The 16,595-nt window shown below is 43.3% G+C and overlaps 1 protein-coding gene and 1 long non-coding RNA gene across 5 annotated transcripts in view; one reads left to right on the plus strand and one right to left on the minus strand.

The window, feature by feature from the left end:
- Positions 1 to 16,595, minus strand: part of LOC309436619 — a 481,462-nt gene that overhangs the window by 239,281 nt on the left and 225,586 nt on the right. The window lies entirely within an intron of this gene.
- TRAPPC9 (trafficking protein particle complex subunit 9) overlaps positions 1 to 16,595 on the plus strand; it is a 517,306-nt gene that overhangs the window by 37,293 nt on the left and 463,418 nt on the right. For all 4 annotated transcript variants that reach the window (XM_082045894.1, XM_082045896.1, XM_082045897.1 and 1 more), the window contains 2 exons: positions 10,267 to 10,393; positions 11,747 to 11,892. In XM_082045894.1, the coding sequence (XP_081902020.1) occupies positions 10,267 to 10,393; positions 11,747 to 11,892 (273 nt within the window). The remainder of the gene's footprint in view (positions 1 to 10,266; positions 10,394 to 11,746; positions 11,893 to 16,595) is intronic.

Raw genomic sequence — 16,595 nt, forward strand, 5'->3', positions numbered from 1 at the left:
TTGCTGATACAGATGTAGCCTGTCAGCACTTTGCAATGTTTTCTAGTCATAAGGAAAGTTATTCCTGAATATTGCATTTAAATTAGGGCAGCATTTCCCCTGGGATCCTCTACAGTGTGTAAATTAATTTTTAGAAAGGTAAAAGTTATTGATTTCAAGGGCTGAGAAGAACGGAGTTTTAATCAGGCTGAACAGAGAATATAATGCAAATTAAAACTTGATGTAAACTTCAGAGTTGAAGTGACGTTTACTTAACCTACACTAATGAACTGGTTTTAATGCACTGCGTGGTATTTTAGTTGACAAGGTACCTGCCACATCAATAAATCTTTCAAAAAGGAGCTGGTTTGGTTGGTTTTGCAGTATTAAAATTAACTGATCTCAGGATGGAGACTGAAATCTTCAATATAATACCGGGGAATATTTATAGCAGCATGGTAGGTTCTTAGCCATTAGTTGGAAGTCTTTTTACAACTTCAACGTAGCGCCCTATCTTATCCGTGTATGGATATATAAAAAAGTATATGTGTTTGTATATATAAAGAAATGTAATTGAGCAGACTCGGCACCTCATGCGTGTTCGATCTATAGCAGCGGCACGATATGGTGTAAGCATTAATACATTAAAAAAAGCTTGAATATAAACGCTTTCTGACATATTGCGATAAAATCTGCTGAGATTGCACATGGAGGAGAAGGAAACTTCTCAGAAGCCACTTAACTCTTCTTATTCATCACGGTCCCGTGATTTCTGCAGCTTTTCGGCCAGTTCTGTGATTTCTTCAGCCGTGTATGGTAAAACTTGAGCACTGCTCCGTGCTCCTGTTGTTGGGAGCTGTTTATCTGCCACACGTTTTCCTGCGTTCTTAAAATTCAAAAGAGTCGCAGCAGGGTAAAACTCACTGGGCTTGGATTATCATTTTAAAGTCTCTCTCTGGAGCTGGTCTTGTCTAGAGCCAAGCTGGCTCATTAAATAACTTCGCTCAAACTGCTTTATTAAAAAGGTGTAGTTTATTTTCCTGAAGTACGCATCTTTTAGACTATGTAGAAAGTGAAGAGGAAAACCGCAATGCCTGTGCACGTTTATCTGTTTCTGTCCTGGTTTTGTTAAAAACAAGACCGGTTCTCTTTCAGTGATTTTTTCTTTCAGCTCAGTTCTTCTAGGTGCCTGTACTTTGCTGAGTTTTAGCCTGCATATTTTTCCTCGGATGCTGATAAGAGACCAAGGGAATGCTGAAGAAGCTCGTGTTTAGGTTTATTACTATGGTAGCCAAGAAAGACTGATAAGTATTCCCCCGTTCCGTTGTGAGAGGGGTGTGTTTGAGGAGGGGTGGATGGACCAGGGGACTAGAACTGACCAACGGAAGTATTCCACCCCATAATCGTCATACCCCCTATATAAGAGGGTGATCACGAGGGTCACGCTCTCTTCGCCCATGGCCGGTGTCTAGAGAGGCCCCTGTCTGTCTGTCTGTCTGTCTGTCTGTCTGTCTGTCTGTCTGTCTGTCTGTCTGTGATCCACAGGGCTCAGGCCCTGCGTCCTGCACCCAGGTTCCGCTTTGCTGTGCAGTCCCGCCTGTGACTGCTGGGGCCTGAGCTGCTGGAGCCGCCAGCTCCGCACCCCCAGCTCTGCTGCTGAGTGACGCCAACGCCACATCCAGCATTCCAGATTGGTTTGGGATATTTTGTATATACATTCTCTATTTATTAGTAGTATTAGTAAAACCCTTTAAAACTCTTCAACTTGAAGTCTAAGTCTCTCTTCCTTTCCCCTTATCTTTCTTATCATCTTTCCGATCTAAAGGAAGGGCTGGTGGGAGGTAAAGGGGATAACAGGGAGCGTCTGCCACCGTTTATTGCCGCCTTGCCTTAAACCGTGACAGATTTAATTGGTGGCCCATACGGGGAGAAAAGAGACCGTACCGGGGAAACAAGACCATACAGAGAGATAGAGTGTACGGGGATGAGATAAGAGAAACCGTGACAGTTTCAAATAATGATCTGCTTATCCTTGTGTTGCTTGATTAACTCTAGTTCAGATCCTGATTCATTCAATGTATTGATTTTGAAGTGTAATGAATAAATTCAACTAAGTAAAATAACAGCGGTGAGATTTATGTTCATATTCATTTGCATAGCACAAAAGGTGAAGACCAACAGTTGTCTGTGTCATGTTTTATCTGAAAGAAAAACATTGTAATGTCAATGAAGATTGATCCAAATTGTTATTGACAAATCTGAAAGTCTTTCACTCCAGTCAACACTACCTTCAGATTCTTAGGTAAAACAAATCAGTGGTTACGATAAAATGGTGCATTTCTTTATGACAAAAGTTTCCTATTAATTTGCTTCGAGTGATTTAGGAACAAAATGAAGTTTCTGAGATTTAGCACAAAATTCCTATTGTCACGTAGTTACCTCTGATTTTTGAAGAAGCCTTTTTGATCAACTGAGGGAAAAGATACAAATGTTCAGATGCAAGTGTTCCAGGAAAAAAAGATACTACTTTGGAGAAGACAAACTTTAACTGGCAATATAAAGACATGAGGAATTTGTGCTGTCTTTTTAAAAGCCAGTGTTTTTCTACTCAAGGAAGCTATTTCAAGAGGTGCTATATTAACTATATTGCTAAAATTCAGCTCAATTTTATATGACACTTAACAGATTCCATACTGCTTCTTTAGCCTAAAGCCAAATGGAATGCAGGTGCTACTGAAAGTAGCAGTTTATGTGTATTGAAAACAAATATCCGTGTTTAAAACAGGAACATCCATGTAGTTTGATCTCCCTACACAGTGTCCAAATGATTTAATGTGTTAAGAGAAGAAGAGGAAGGTTGAGTGATAACGAAGAATTGTTCTAATGATTGGAAATCTCAACTATATGTTAGTTGAGAGAGCTGACATGTTTTCATTGTAAGTTTTCACTCAGTTGTCTAATTCTCTAAACAATTAAATTGTCCTTTTCTGAAGCAATTCAAAGAGAAAGCGCTTGCTAAGGGATAAATTGAAACTTTAATCATGTTGATGCTCTCTGGCCAAGTTCCTGCAGCTTTGCACAATAGTATATTGGGAAAAATGTCCTGCGTGTTGTTTTTGCTGTCTCCTGTCTCTGTGCGTCTTCACAAAATCGTAGAATGGACTGGGTTGGAAAAGACCTCAGAGATCATCCAGTCCAACCCTTGGTCCAACTCCAGTCCATTGACTAGATCATGGCACTAAGTGCCATGGCCAATCTCAGTTTAAAAACCTCCAGGGCCGGTGAGTCCAGCACCTCCCTGGGCAGCCATTCCAATGCCTGACCACTCTCTCTGCACAGAATTGCTTTCTAATCTCCAGCCTCAATTTCCCCTGGCAGAGTTGAAGCCCATGGCCCCTTGTCCTATTGCTGATGCCTGGGAGAAGAGACCAATCCCCACCTGGCTAGAACTGCCCTTCAGGTAGTTCTAGAGAGTGCTGAGCTCAGCTCTAAGCCTCCTCTTCTCCAGACTAAACAAGCCCAGCTCCCTCAGCCTCTCCCCATAGGGCTTGTGTTCAAGTCCCTTCCCCAGTCTTGTTGCTCTTCTCTGGACCCGCTCCAGCACTTCAATCTCTTTCCTGAGCTGAGGGGCCCAGAACTGAACACAATACTCCAGGTGTGGCCTCCCCAATGCAGAGCACAGGGGAAGGATCACTGCCCTTGTCCTGCTGACCACGCTATTTTGGATACAGGACAGGACACCATTGGCCTTCTTGGCCCCAAAATACAAAGTCAGGTGTGTTTAAGTTACACCATTGTATCTGTAAATTTGTACAAAAAACCTGCTTTGCTCAAAAGCAACTTTGCAGCAATCCTTAATTTTTGTTTATCATTATGGAAGTTATTGATGCTTCATTTGCTCCGCTTTACATTAAGGTAGGTCTTCTGGTATTTCTTAAAATGAAAGAAACCATTAATATTGTCCAGTGGTTTGCACACTGATTTTGTATGTACAAAACATATTTTTGTAGTGTTCAGAGTATACAGACATCTGAAGTTCTCAGATACAGCGGAGAACGAGATACTGCAATCTTAATGGCCTGTTTCTGAACTCTGACTTCAGCTGTGTCAATTTTTCATGAGATTTTGGGTAAAAAATACTTTTCTGCTAACCGTGAATTTCAATCTGACTGTGACTCTGCGTACACATTATCTATAATGATTAGAAAGCTAGTAACAGGAGACTGTGACGTGTTTAATCAATCCCTTCCCTTTCTCTCTCTTTGTGGTGGTCGTCTTGGAAGCAGAAAACACTCCGCTGCTGCCTGACAACTCATAGTAGTGAAGCTGATAATTCATTTTTCAAGGCTGAGCTATTAAACAACAAATAAGTGAATCCTTTTGCTTTCATTCTCCATTTTGTATGGATGGAGCCACTGATTTTCCCCATAAAAGTCACTCTTGAGTCCATTGACAAAACCTGGTGTGGAGAACACATCAGGGGCTTGAATTCTGTTCCAGTTTCACGACACCTGAATGAATTCTCAATGGCTTTGGTCCTTTTGTCATCCAGTTGGCTGTTCAGTTTGCATTTGTGTTCTGTCTAACTGATGACCTAATTAATATAGGTAGGAATCTGAAATGGAGCTGTTCAGGGCAGTGTAAAAACATCAGTACGTGCTGAGATTTATTGCAGTAGAGAATATTGGACTGAAAAGCCATGAATTCATTGTGTTGCTTCCAAAGTGACTTGGTCAAGTATCGGATCTCTGAGCAGCTTGAAATTGTGTTTATTTTCTCCGTGTATTTTGCAGAAAGCTATTAGAGGTGCTGTTTGTTTGCTAAAATTGACGTTCATGATTTTTTGGTTAAAATGCTGTCATCTAATACCTATCAGATTTAATGTCATGGAAAAACAGGTGACGCTTGCCTGCAAATTAGAGGAGACCCGCTCTTTTCTGCTGAATGAAACAACCGAAATACTGAATTAGAAGATTGATCCTGCAAGTCTTTGGGTACTGAGCATCCAAATAGGATGTTTACTGTCTGTCCGCATCCATCCCAAACTAGAGTTGAGGGACTACCTGAAAGGCCATCAAGAACTTTGCAGGCATCCTATTAATATAATCTAGTGTTTAACATCGAGGTAAAACATTTTGCTTTTTTTTCTGCTTCCTGGCTGACTTTTCTGTCTTGCTACTTGTTATTAGTAATTTATCAAGATGTTTGCTGCAGGACCTCTCCTTGGATTCCCCTTTATAAACATTATTTCTTGTTTTCAAGGGGGAAGGAAAAGATCCACCAGCCCAAAGAACCCCGGTTTTCGTTAAAACTTCAATTCTGGGCTTATCACCATGGGAAAATGGAAGTCAGAAGGCTTTTAGCTATTTGTTTCCCAACTTTTCTGATATTTTAGCAAGTCGCATAAGGAAATAGAAAGTCATTTGTCTTTTAGTGTAACTGACAGGTCAGACACCAAACGTTCCCTTTCTTCATTCTACCTTGCTGGGGGTTGTTCTGCAGGAAACACAATGACTTGATCAGAACAAGATGTTCGCCGCAGAAGAAATGCTGTATTCTTAATATTTGACTTAGTTTTTAATGGGTAGTGACTGAGACCAAATACAGATATTCTGAATTTCTTCAAATATTTAAGAGCCGAAACATAGAGTTATAGCAATTGTGTTCTTCTCATTTTCTCCGTTATCTGCCAAGGCATGAAATGCTTTTTGTACAATACTGTTAAATCACGGTTAGTGAAGTGTTTCAAAATGTTAGTCTGTAGCTGAGCTTCTTTCTGTCCTGCTCTGATTCATCAATGGCTCCATTATTATGAAATACTGCTTCACATTATTTTGAAACTAGCAGAAAGACTTCTCTTTCACATTTAGTAGCTTTCAGGTCACAAATAGTTTCTAACTGAAACCTTCAGATTTTGGTGTTCTCATATTAAAGAAAGGTTCAAAGCAGCTTCGGGACAAAATGACTTCTCTTGACTGACTTCTCTTGACTGTTCATTCTCTTGACATGAAGTAGTTAAGCAAGAAATTACCAAGGATATTGGGGGACCTGCAAAATTTTCAGTTGTCAGAAGCGGCCAAAAAAAGGGTAATGAGACGATTTGATATGAAAGGGGGAAATTGTGCTACAAGGTTAAACTGAATGAACTGAGAAGGGGCAATACTGCTTGGGGCTTTGTGCAGCTTTATTCAGTTGCAGCTGGTTTATGATCCTGATTTCCCAACGAGTCTGGGAAGAATCTGAAGTAAAAAAAACCATGAATGTAGTTATTCCAGATGAGAAAATAACCCATCGTTTCTCACTCAATAAATGAGTCACTGCGATACCTACACAAGAGGATCCGCAGTGTTTCCAGCCGCGGTGCAGGCTTTTAAAGCTGTTGAGGTGAATTCACAGGTCAAAGGATCAAGTGGTGATTATTGTTGTGCTGACACACAAAAGCATGAAGAGACCAGGTAGGTAAAGACCTCCAAGAGTGGCTGTTTTCTCTTTCTTCTTTGCACAGAGAAAGAAAAGAAACGGTGATAACTGTTTGTCACAGTCTTCTAAACTGGGGGTCAGGAGGCTCAGTCGTTGAATTGATCCTCTCTGGAGGCTCCCACAGCTTCTGATTGTGTCAAAACACAACAACCGCCGGGGTTTTGGCAACTATAAGGCTTTGCAAATTTGACTAAGCAGAGAAGTTTGTGTCATTCATTTGTACCACAGAGGGCAGGTAGCAAAAGTGCTCAGTCAAGGGAGGAAGTCTCCTGCGGGAAGGCAGGAGGGCTCTGCAGAGGGATCTGGATAGAGTGGAAAAATGGGCTGATTCCAGTGGGATGAAGTTCAACAAGGCCAAGTGCCGGGTGCTGCACTTTGGCCACAACAACCCCCTGCAGCGCTCCAGGCTGGCACAGAGTGGCTGGAGAGCAGCCAGGCAGAAAGGGACCTGGGGGACTAATGGACAGGAAGCTCAACATGAGCCACCAGTGTGCCCAGGTGGCCAAGAAGGCCAATGGTGTCCTGTCCTGTATCCAAACCAGCGTGGTCAGCAGGACAAGGGCAGTGATCCTTCCCCTGTGCTCTGCATTGGGGAGGCCACACCTGGAGTATTGTGTTCAGTTCTGGGCCCCTCAGCTCAGGAAAGAGATTGAAGTGCTGGAGCGGGTCCAGAGAAGAGCAACAAGACTGGGGAAGGGACTGGAACACAAGCCCTATGGGGAGAGGCTGAGGGAGCTGGGCTTGTTTAGTCTGGAGAAGAGGAGGCTTAGAGCTGAGCTCAGCACTCTCTAGAACTACCTGAAGGGCAGTTCTAGCCAGGTGGGGATTGGTCTCTTCTCCCAGGCAGTCAGCAATAGGACAAGGGGCCATGGGCTTCAACTCTGCCAGGGGAGGTTTTTAAACTGAGATTGGACATGGCACTTAGTGCCATGATGTAGTAAACGGACTAGAATTGGACCAAGGGTTGGACACGATGATCTCTGAGGTCTTTTCCAACCCAGTTGATTCTGTGATTCTGTAATTTGCTTTCAGAAGTGGCGCTTAGGGAAGATGATGCAGCTCTTGCTCTTTTGCATCACGAATGTTTCTCGATGCAGGTTCGTGAGCGTCTCAGCAGAAATGAAGTGCTAAGTAAAAAGTAGTAGAGCTGCTGGCTTGTTGGCAGCATGTTATAAACTGCATTTCATAGCGTATCAGCATAGAAAAATGCCTCGTTTTAGCCTTGTCTTTGCAGAAAGCACACTGAGCTTCTACTGTGAAATAAAAATGGGACTTTCAAATCTATAAACAAATCCTTCTTGCAAGTGGCAGCGTGCTTTCTTTGAATACAATAATTGATGGTGTTTCACGCTAGGAAATGAAAGCCAGTGCTTCAGAATGACAGACCTGTGGTTTCAAGCAGAATTAAGCACATGCTCTAGCGTTGTCTTCATCATTCTTGGTAGCTGTGACATTTTCCGTCTCAGTGGCTTCTACTTGTACTATGCGCCCTTGCTCACGTAACATGCCACATAACAACCTGAATGCTGTAGCCTAAAATATTGATGAAAATACTCACTACAAGTGCTGGCTCAGTCTTCAGCCGCTAGAACTGGCTGTGCTACGCTGGTCTGAGTGCAGGTGTATGTCTAATGATCTATTTCTGGGAACATTTACTTCACGCGATTAAAATGTGGTGAGTGGCTTAAGAGCTCGGTGAAATATTGACACAAATGAGGCAATTTGTCAGTTATGTGGCATTAATTTAATAGCGAAGATGCTTAAAATCAGTGTTTATTTGCTTTGAAGGAGTGTGTACTCGTGGCCTTAGATGCTTGCAAACTGAGCTGGATTGATGTGGGCAGCACAACCATCAGGGAATGTTTGGGCCTTGAAAGGCCCAAGATGGTGTTTTGGGCAGTGGAAAAGCTTTGTAGGATATGTTCCTCTCATGTTTTTCTCAAACTTCCCTCTCACAGCTGCTACACAGTGTTTTTAACCCTTTTTCAAACATATAATCACAGAGGTGCCACCAGCAGAGCTTTGGGGAGCAACCAGTCTGGAGTTGACTGGAACTGGAAAGCAGCTCTGCAGAGAAGGACCTCGAGTTCTGGTGGACAACAGGTTGACCGTGAGCCAACAATGTGCCCTTGTGGCCAAGAGGCCAATGGTACCTGGGGTGCATTAGGAGGAGTGTGAGCAGCAGGTCGAGGGAGGTTGTTCCTCCCCCTCTGCTCTGCCCTGATGAGGCCACATCTGGAGTTTTGTGTCCAGTTCTGGGCTCCTTGGGTTAAGAAGGGCAAGGAATGACTGGAGGGAGTCCAGCGGCTATGAAGACGATGAGGGGTCTGGAGCATCTTTCTTATGAGGAGAGACTGAGAGAGCTGGGGCTGTTCAGCTGGAGAAGAGAAGCTGAGAGGGGATCTCATCAATGTTCATAAATATCTCCAGGGTGGGTGTCAAGAGGATGGACCAGACTTTGTTCAGTGGTGCCCAATGACAGGATGAGGGGCAACGGGCACAGACTAAAGCACAGGAGGTTCCATCTGAATATGAGGAGAAACTTCTTTCCTTTGAGGTGCCAGAGCCTGGAACAGGCTGCCCAGAGAGGTTGTGGAGTCTCCTTCTCTGGAAACATTCAAACCCACCTGGACACCTTCCTGTGTGATCTGCTCTGGTGAACCTGCTTTAGCAGGTGGGTTGGACGGGATGATCTCCAGAGGTCCCTTCCAACCCCAACCAGCCTGTAATTTGTGTTGCTCTCTGGTACGAAGCTGCTCCTGGTCTCACAAAGGCCACTTGCTACCAACCCCCTGTGTAAGCCCAATATACTTATTTAAGCATATTTTTTGGAAAGGAGTATTTGCTATAATCCTTCCCTTTTCTATTTTTGTTTTATCATTGACTATTTTCATCTCCAAAGCATTTTCTAGCAACACTTCATTTATTGAATAGTTATTTTTATTGGTAGCACATATATTGAGGAATATTCACTGTGCTTTACAACAATATAGGTCTAAGACTTTTCATCTATCTCATTCTCCCATCTAAACACACACTCTCAGGCTTATTTACGTTTGCAGACTCCCATTTAATCAGATAAATATAATTTTATGTTCTGGACGTTAATTGCCAAATAGCCTTTTATTTATTTTTGGAGACACAATTGTATATATATTCTAGAAAATAATTGTTGGATAAAATTGATAAGCGTTTATTGTTGAAGATAACCTGAATATCATATGTTTGTTGGAGTGTTTCTGTATTTTTAAGGGAAACCAAAGCAATTTTCTTACCGGTTGTTATGATTTAGTAGCATAATATAATAAAGTTAGTTTATTAATAAGAATTAGGTAGTTTTAACACAAGGTAACATCAGAAGTAATTTGTTTCTTTTCTTTGCCTTTCGTATTGTTTCTGCTAATGTTTCATAAGAAGGCTCGTTCACATAACAACGCTCTTATTAATAACCTTTACATGTTTGAAGCCAATGGTGTCGGATATGTAGATTTACTAGATAAATTGCAGAGATTTTTATCTTGATGATGAAAAAATTAACAAAAATGAGAGATAGATCGACACTGCAACAATTCTGAAAAGTCCAGGAAACTGTATTACTTAAGGTCACTAAATTATATTTGATTCTTCCCTTATGGCTTCTGGAGTGTAAGTCTGAGCATCCTATACAAAAATTAGTTGTCATTCCCTTAGAGTTATTTTATATAAATACAAAAATAAAAGTAAAAATTTAGGTTACAGATTCATCTTTTGCTACATGTATGTTTGGAATTGTTTTTACATTTCATTTTAAACAAATTTATTTTCTAGAAAAGAAAGATGTAACACAGAGCTTGGAAAGCTACACAGCAAAATGTCCTGGTACGATGGAGATCATCACCCTTCCAGATGGTTTGAAGTTGCCTCCTGTTCCATTCACCAAATTGCCTATTGTGAGGTAAGACTCCAAAATACAATCTTTAACTTTTCCACGGTCCCTGTTAAAGGATACTGGAGGATGTGATTGTCTCAGTTTACATCGGTTGCTCACAATAACGTGGAAAAATGTCAAGATGTCAAATTGTTTTGAGAAGTTCTTAGCAAAAGTTGAGCCTTTGAACAGAAAACACTTTCTGAGGTCTTTATTTTTTTTTTAAACTGTCTTTCAAGTGTTTCTCACACAATCCAAAAAATGTATTTTGTAATTGCAGCTGAGATTCAGGTTTAGACACCTGATCATACTGAAGGTCCGTGGAGCTCGGAACTCAGCTGGAACTGATGCCTTTTGTAGCTGTTCCTTTCCAGATGCTGCGTTTTCCAGCTGGCACCATCGCTGGCCTGTTCTAAATCACAGAATCACAGAATCGACTGGGTTGGAAAAGACCTCAGAGATCATCCAGTCCAACCCTTGGTCCAACTCCAGTCCATTGACTAGATCATGGCACTAAGTGCCATGGCCAATCTCAGTTGAAAAACCTCCAGGGAGGGTGAGACCAGCACCTCCCTGGGCAGCCATTCCAATGCCTGACCACTCTCTCTGCAAAGAATTGCAGAGTCAGTTATAGAACGAGAGGAAATGGCCTCAAGTTGCACCAGGGGAGGTTTAGATTAGGAATTAGGATATTAGGAAAAAATTCTTAGTGGAAAGGGTTGTGAAGCATTGGAACAGGCTGCCCAGGGCAGCGGTGGAGTCACCATTCCTGGAGGGGTTTAAAAGACACATAGATGAGGTTCTTAGGGACATGGGTTAGTGCCAGAGTCAGGTTATGGTTGGATTCGATGATCCTGAGGGTCCGTCCCTTCCAACCAAAATGATGCTATAAGTCTAAGTATGGTTTTGATCAGTGTTGAACAATCTAAGTGTATGATTCAAGCCGTGCTGGAGCCCTCCAGAAACAAACACGTTCACTGATGCTGAAGACTTGTGTTTACTGTTGGCACTTCACGGGCTATCAGTTTTTAATCCATTGAATGTGGGGTGCTTATTCAAGATGCAGATTTCTTAATCAAAACATTGTCAGACATTGCAATGCCACAGTGAAACTGGAACATATAGTTGCCCTATTACCTTTTTCTGCTCTATAAAGAAATAGGAAAAATTTGGCTTGTCAAAATCTTTATGTTCTGTTACTCATGTTAAGTAGTACTTGATGTCAACCTGTCCTTTATTTAAGTATATTATTCTTTACAGTCTTTTCTCTTCACGTTTTCCATTTCAGGGATTGTCATCACTACCTACTCAAGAGTGTCAGTTAGTATTTATCAGTTCCTTTTTAGCACAACCATCTATAAAATTCTGTTTACTCAACAGATCTGTGAAGCTCTTGAACCTCCCGACCAGTCTCCGGCCTCACAAAATGAAAAGTCTACTTGGTCAGAACGTGTCAACCAAAAGCCCTTTCATATACTCTCCAATTATTGCTCATAGTCGTGGGGAAGAACGGAATAAGAAAATAGGTAAGAATATTTTGCAGTATTTCCTGTTTGTTTGTTAAATTAGAAAATCTTTCTTGGTCAAGGAAAGCAAACGCGAACATTACTTTCTTCTATCTGAAATAATCACCTCTTTAACCTGAGATTCTAAGGGAGAAAACCTTTGTTCTGTGTGGGACCGTTTCAAATTCAAAAGAGGAATAAAGTCTCATAGGTGATAAAGCTGATTTTCAGAGGAGATAAAATAGTTTTATTTCCTTCTGAAACAAACAAGAAATCAGAGAGAACTTATTTCTGACACACTGAGTTTGGCAGCAGCCAACTCAGCCCCTTATCATGTGTGGTCCCCTGAGCATCTTTCCGATATCCTATTATGATTTAACTTAAACAGATTAACAGTCTGATTAGTTGGTTTTTCTTAAAGGCAGTTCCGCAAAAATCACAAAAGCCTTCTAACCAATGTTTAGAATACTATAGCAATTTTCTGCGGGAGGATTATTTCATTTGTTATAAAGCTCTTCATTACAGTAATTGTGCCATTGAAAGTAGATTACAAGGCTCGTTTTGAATGCTGGATTAAGTTACAAATATTAGTAGTCCTTTTTGTTGCTTTTGTGCATATCGCACGCGTGATTATTTTTAACATAAGCATTAGTGTCAACACAAAACTGACTTGTGTGACTGTGAAATAGAACTGACTGTAAAAACTTCACTACAGAAATCTGCAGAATGTGGTTTATCTTAAAGTGGCTCTTTATGTTACTGGTTTTAGTACTATGTAATCACCAAAAAAAGAGAAGAAGTAGAAAATCAATAGTTTGAAATGTCATCTAGGTTTGTTAGGTTTTCTGTATCACATTTTGAATAGTAAAATACTAAACATTCAGCAGGTCATCGTCACTAGTGGCTCCAACTAATTCTTCAAAGAGCTCGTTCTGGGACAAGCTAGGGCAGAAACTTGAGGGCAGTATGAGCATGTGGACTCCTCGGTGCCTGAACTTCATGTTTCCCCACTCCCTGCCCCTTTCAAGTGTGAATGCAGAGCAGAGATGGGGAATATTTTCCCTTTCCTTTATTCTCCAATTATCTTATTACTGGTACCTTGAATCCTGGGGTCACTTTTGGGTCCCTCACACCAAGAAAGGCCTTGAGGAGCTGGAGCGAGTTGAGAGAAGGGAACGGAGCTGGGGAAGGGGCTGGAGCACAAGTGTGATGGGAGCGGCTGAGGGACCTGGGGGGTTCAGCTGGAGAACAGGAGCTGAGGGGAGACCTTCTGATCTCTGAACTGCCTGAAAGGAGCTTGGAGCATGGAGGGGGTTGGTCTCTTCTCCCAAGGAACAAGTAATAGAAGGAGAGGAAATGGCCTCAAGTTGCACCAGGGGAGGTTCAGATTGGATATTGGGAAAAATGTCTTCATAGAAGGGGATATCAGGCATTGGAACAGGCTGCCCAGGGCAGTGGTGGAGTCACCATCCCTGGAGGGGTTTAAAAGCCACGTAGCCGATGTTCTTGGGGACGTGGTTTAGTGACAGTGTTGGGTTAACAGTTGGACTCAATGATCCTGGTTCATCCCTTCCAACTCAGGACATTCTGTGATTCTATCATAGAATCATTTAGGTTGGTGTCGTGGAATGCAACCCCCCTTCAGTTTGGAAGGAGCAGGCACGTCTCCCTCTTTATCTGATACTTGAGGCTAACAGCTTCTTTTGTTTGGCCCCAGAGCACCCTGGCCAGGCCCATTAGCCCAGTCGCTGGGCACCCACAGGCAGTGTGGGGGATGATGGAAGGCTCCAGGGGTGCCCACTCCAGTGTGGGGGTGCAGAGAAGCTTCTAGAGTGCCTACACGTCATAATCTGATCAGCCAGTATAAAAAAACGGGACACTCGTCGGCGACTCGGCCCTTGTGCGGGTCCCTCGGAGCACGAGCTTGGCCCCTGCCGCCGGGAGCCACGGGCCCCCCCGCTCCCCGGGATGGAGACTCCACTTGCCCTGCCGCCACGTGTGTAAGTAAAACTTCTCGCAGGATTGCGAGTACATTTATACTTTTCGTGCACATTTGCACATATATTTTCCGTGCACATTTGCACGGGTACTTTAAATTAATCCTCGCACAGTCGCGAGTGGCCGCTGAGAGCCCCTCGCACAACCGCGAGTGTATTTTCCTCCCGTGCTTTCAGATAAGCACGTGTAGGATTCCGTGCACACTGGCACGGGTAAGTAAATTATTTCCTCGCACAATTGCGAGTGTATTATAAATTTACCCTCGCGGAATCGCGAGTGCACACTTCTCGTACTCACTACGAGTACGTGCATCTCTTTTGCACCGTGTTCGGCAAGTGTGTGCTTCTCCGGGACCCAAGGCCGGCTCCGGCATTGTTTTGGTGCAGCCACGTGCATGCACACTGTGGACCGCTGTTGTATTAGTTGCTGCCCCTTCAAATTATTTCCTCAACTGATATCCGAACCTGTATTTAAGTCACTTGTGGAGTGCAAGAACCCTGTTTCTCATTGGATTAATAAAAGTTGCTGTGGACTCTGTTGTCCCTTAAATTAACCTTGGGGTGCCTCCGTGTAATATTTCGTGACAATTTTGGCGTAGTCGTGCAGGATATCAGAAATGGAGGAATTATTTGGAGGGTTAAGCAATATCTCTGCAGTAACCTGGGGTCTTGCAGTTATGTGGGCTGCCGTGTGTTTCAGTTTGGGTGTGTGCTTAAAGGTAGCACAGGATCTGTGTAAACTTAAGCACCGAATGGAGGAAAACCTTTCGCGGGAAAGTGAACAATTTGACTCTTTAAGGCAGGACCTTTCGTGGCAAAGCAAACAGTTTGACTTTTTAAAGCAAAACCTTTCGCGGCAAAGTGAGCAGTCCGAGCTTTTTAAGCAGGACCTCTCGCGGCAAAGCGAAAAGTTTGACTCTTTAAAGGAGGACCTTTCGCGGCAAAGCGAAAAGTTTGACTCTTTGAAGCAAAACCTTTCGTGGCAAAGCGAGCAGACTGACCTTTTTAAGCAGGACTTTTCGCGGCAAAGCGAACAGTTTGACTCTTTAATACAGGACTTTTCGCGGCAAAGCATACGGTCGGATTATTTAGAACAGAGATTTGGCCTGTTAGAACAGAAACTTGGCTTTTTGGAACAAAAACTTGAGTTTTTGTTAATTAATATAAGAGCCGCCTCTAGCGTCTCCCCATTTCAGGCGTGCCCCTCGGCCCCCCCGCTTCTTGACAAAGATACTGATTCTGAAAACAGTGTTGATGAGGGGGGGATAGAAACAAAGGATGTGCGTCCTCTTATTAGAACTGAGACACATACGGATGGACGAGGCAGAAATCCACGCACAGCTACCCATAGCACACCATATTCAGGACTGGAGCTAGGGGATTTGCAAACTAGATTCTCACGGAAGCCGGGCGAGACAGAGACTGAATATCTTTGGCGCGTTTCGCTTACTGGGGGTGATAGAATATTATTGAGTAAGGACGAGGCCACAGGTTTCTGGGGCCCAGGAGTATTTTTAAGTGATGGTCCGGACGGTGATCAGTCCATTACATCTCGTGTAGCTTACTGGGCTGGTGGTATAGATCCCAGGGAACGTGGGGAGCCAGTGTCAATTGTTATAAAAGGTTTATCAGATCTTGCCGAGGGAGTTCAAAAGGCGGCTTGTATACAAGCAATGTATGAACGAGGCCGGCAGTCCCACCCTATGGCGGCGCCAGTGGATCCGGTCCACCTTCGGCTGCTTATTAAAGGATTACCGGATGCCTTAAAAATATATGTCCAGTCCCTTAAGGAAAAAATTCAGGGAGCTATTGATCGTAATAAGCAAAATCCCCGAAGTCCTCCTGAACATGTATTAACCTGGGCGGAAATTTTACACAATGTGATCACACATGGGCGCGAGATGGGGTGGGTAGACCCGAGCGGCAGCCCGTGCAGAAGCCGGACGGTCCGGAAGACGAGCCGAGCCGAGCCTCTTCAGGGACCGCCCCCCACCAGGCCGCCCCCCTCGTCGCAGAAACCGGAGCGTTTTGGCTGCCAGGCAGATCAGAGTAGCAGTTTGCAGCGCAGCAGTCTCTGGCGCCGTGCGGCTGGTCTGGGTGTGCCCCGAACACTGCTACATAAGCTTTCCACTGAGCATTTACAGGAGCTGGTGGAATATTTAGAGGGAAGATCAGAAAACAAAGAGAAGGCACCGGTAACCGCCCCCCTCCCTGAGGACAAGCGAAACACTAACCCTTTCGTATCCTCACAAAGGGAGCCAAAAAACTGGTAGGAGCGGATGGGAACCAGGACCGCCCCACCCGCTTTGTATTTTCTTGCCAATGGTCCGGTGATAAAGAACCATACATACATATCCCCGTTGGTCCAAGGCGGATAAGTGTGAAATTTCTAATTGACACGGGCGCACAAATCAGTGTTTTGAACAAGCGGCAAGCTGTGGAAAAGGATCCAGCCGATACCAGCAAGCCATTCAGAAGGAAAGCAGCCACAGGAATGGAAACATTAATGAACTGTGACTGATGCTGGGACTCAATAATTACCTTGGGCAATTGTTGATTGTTGTAATTACCTCAATTCTATTGTATACTGTTATTAATAACTGTTTTGCAGGGGTAAGTCAACACATGCTATATGGTGATCCACAGTGGACATTAAGGCTCACCGGCAGAACTGTCCCCTTTTTACTTTGGAGGCAAGAGGTGAATATAACACCACTCCAGAGTTAC

The sequence above is a fragment of the Streptopelia decaocto genome, assembly GCF_964273445.1.
Source record: "Streptopelia decaocto genome assembly, chromosome: 2".
NCBI lineage: Eukaryota > Metazoa > Chordata > Aves > Columbiformes > Columbidae > Streptopelia > Streptopelia decaocto.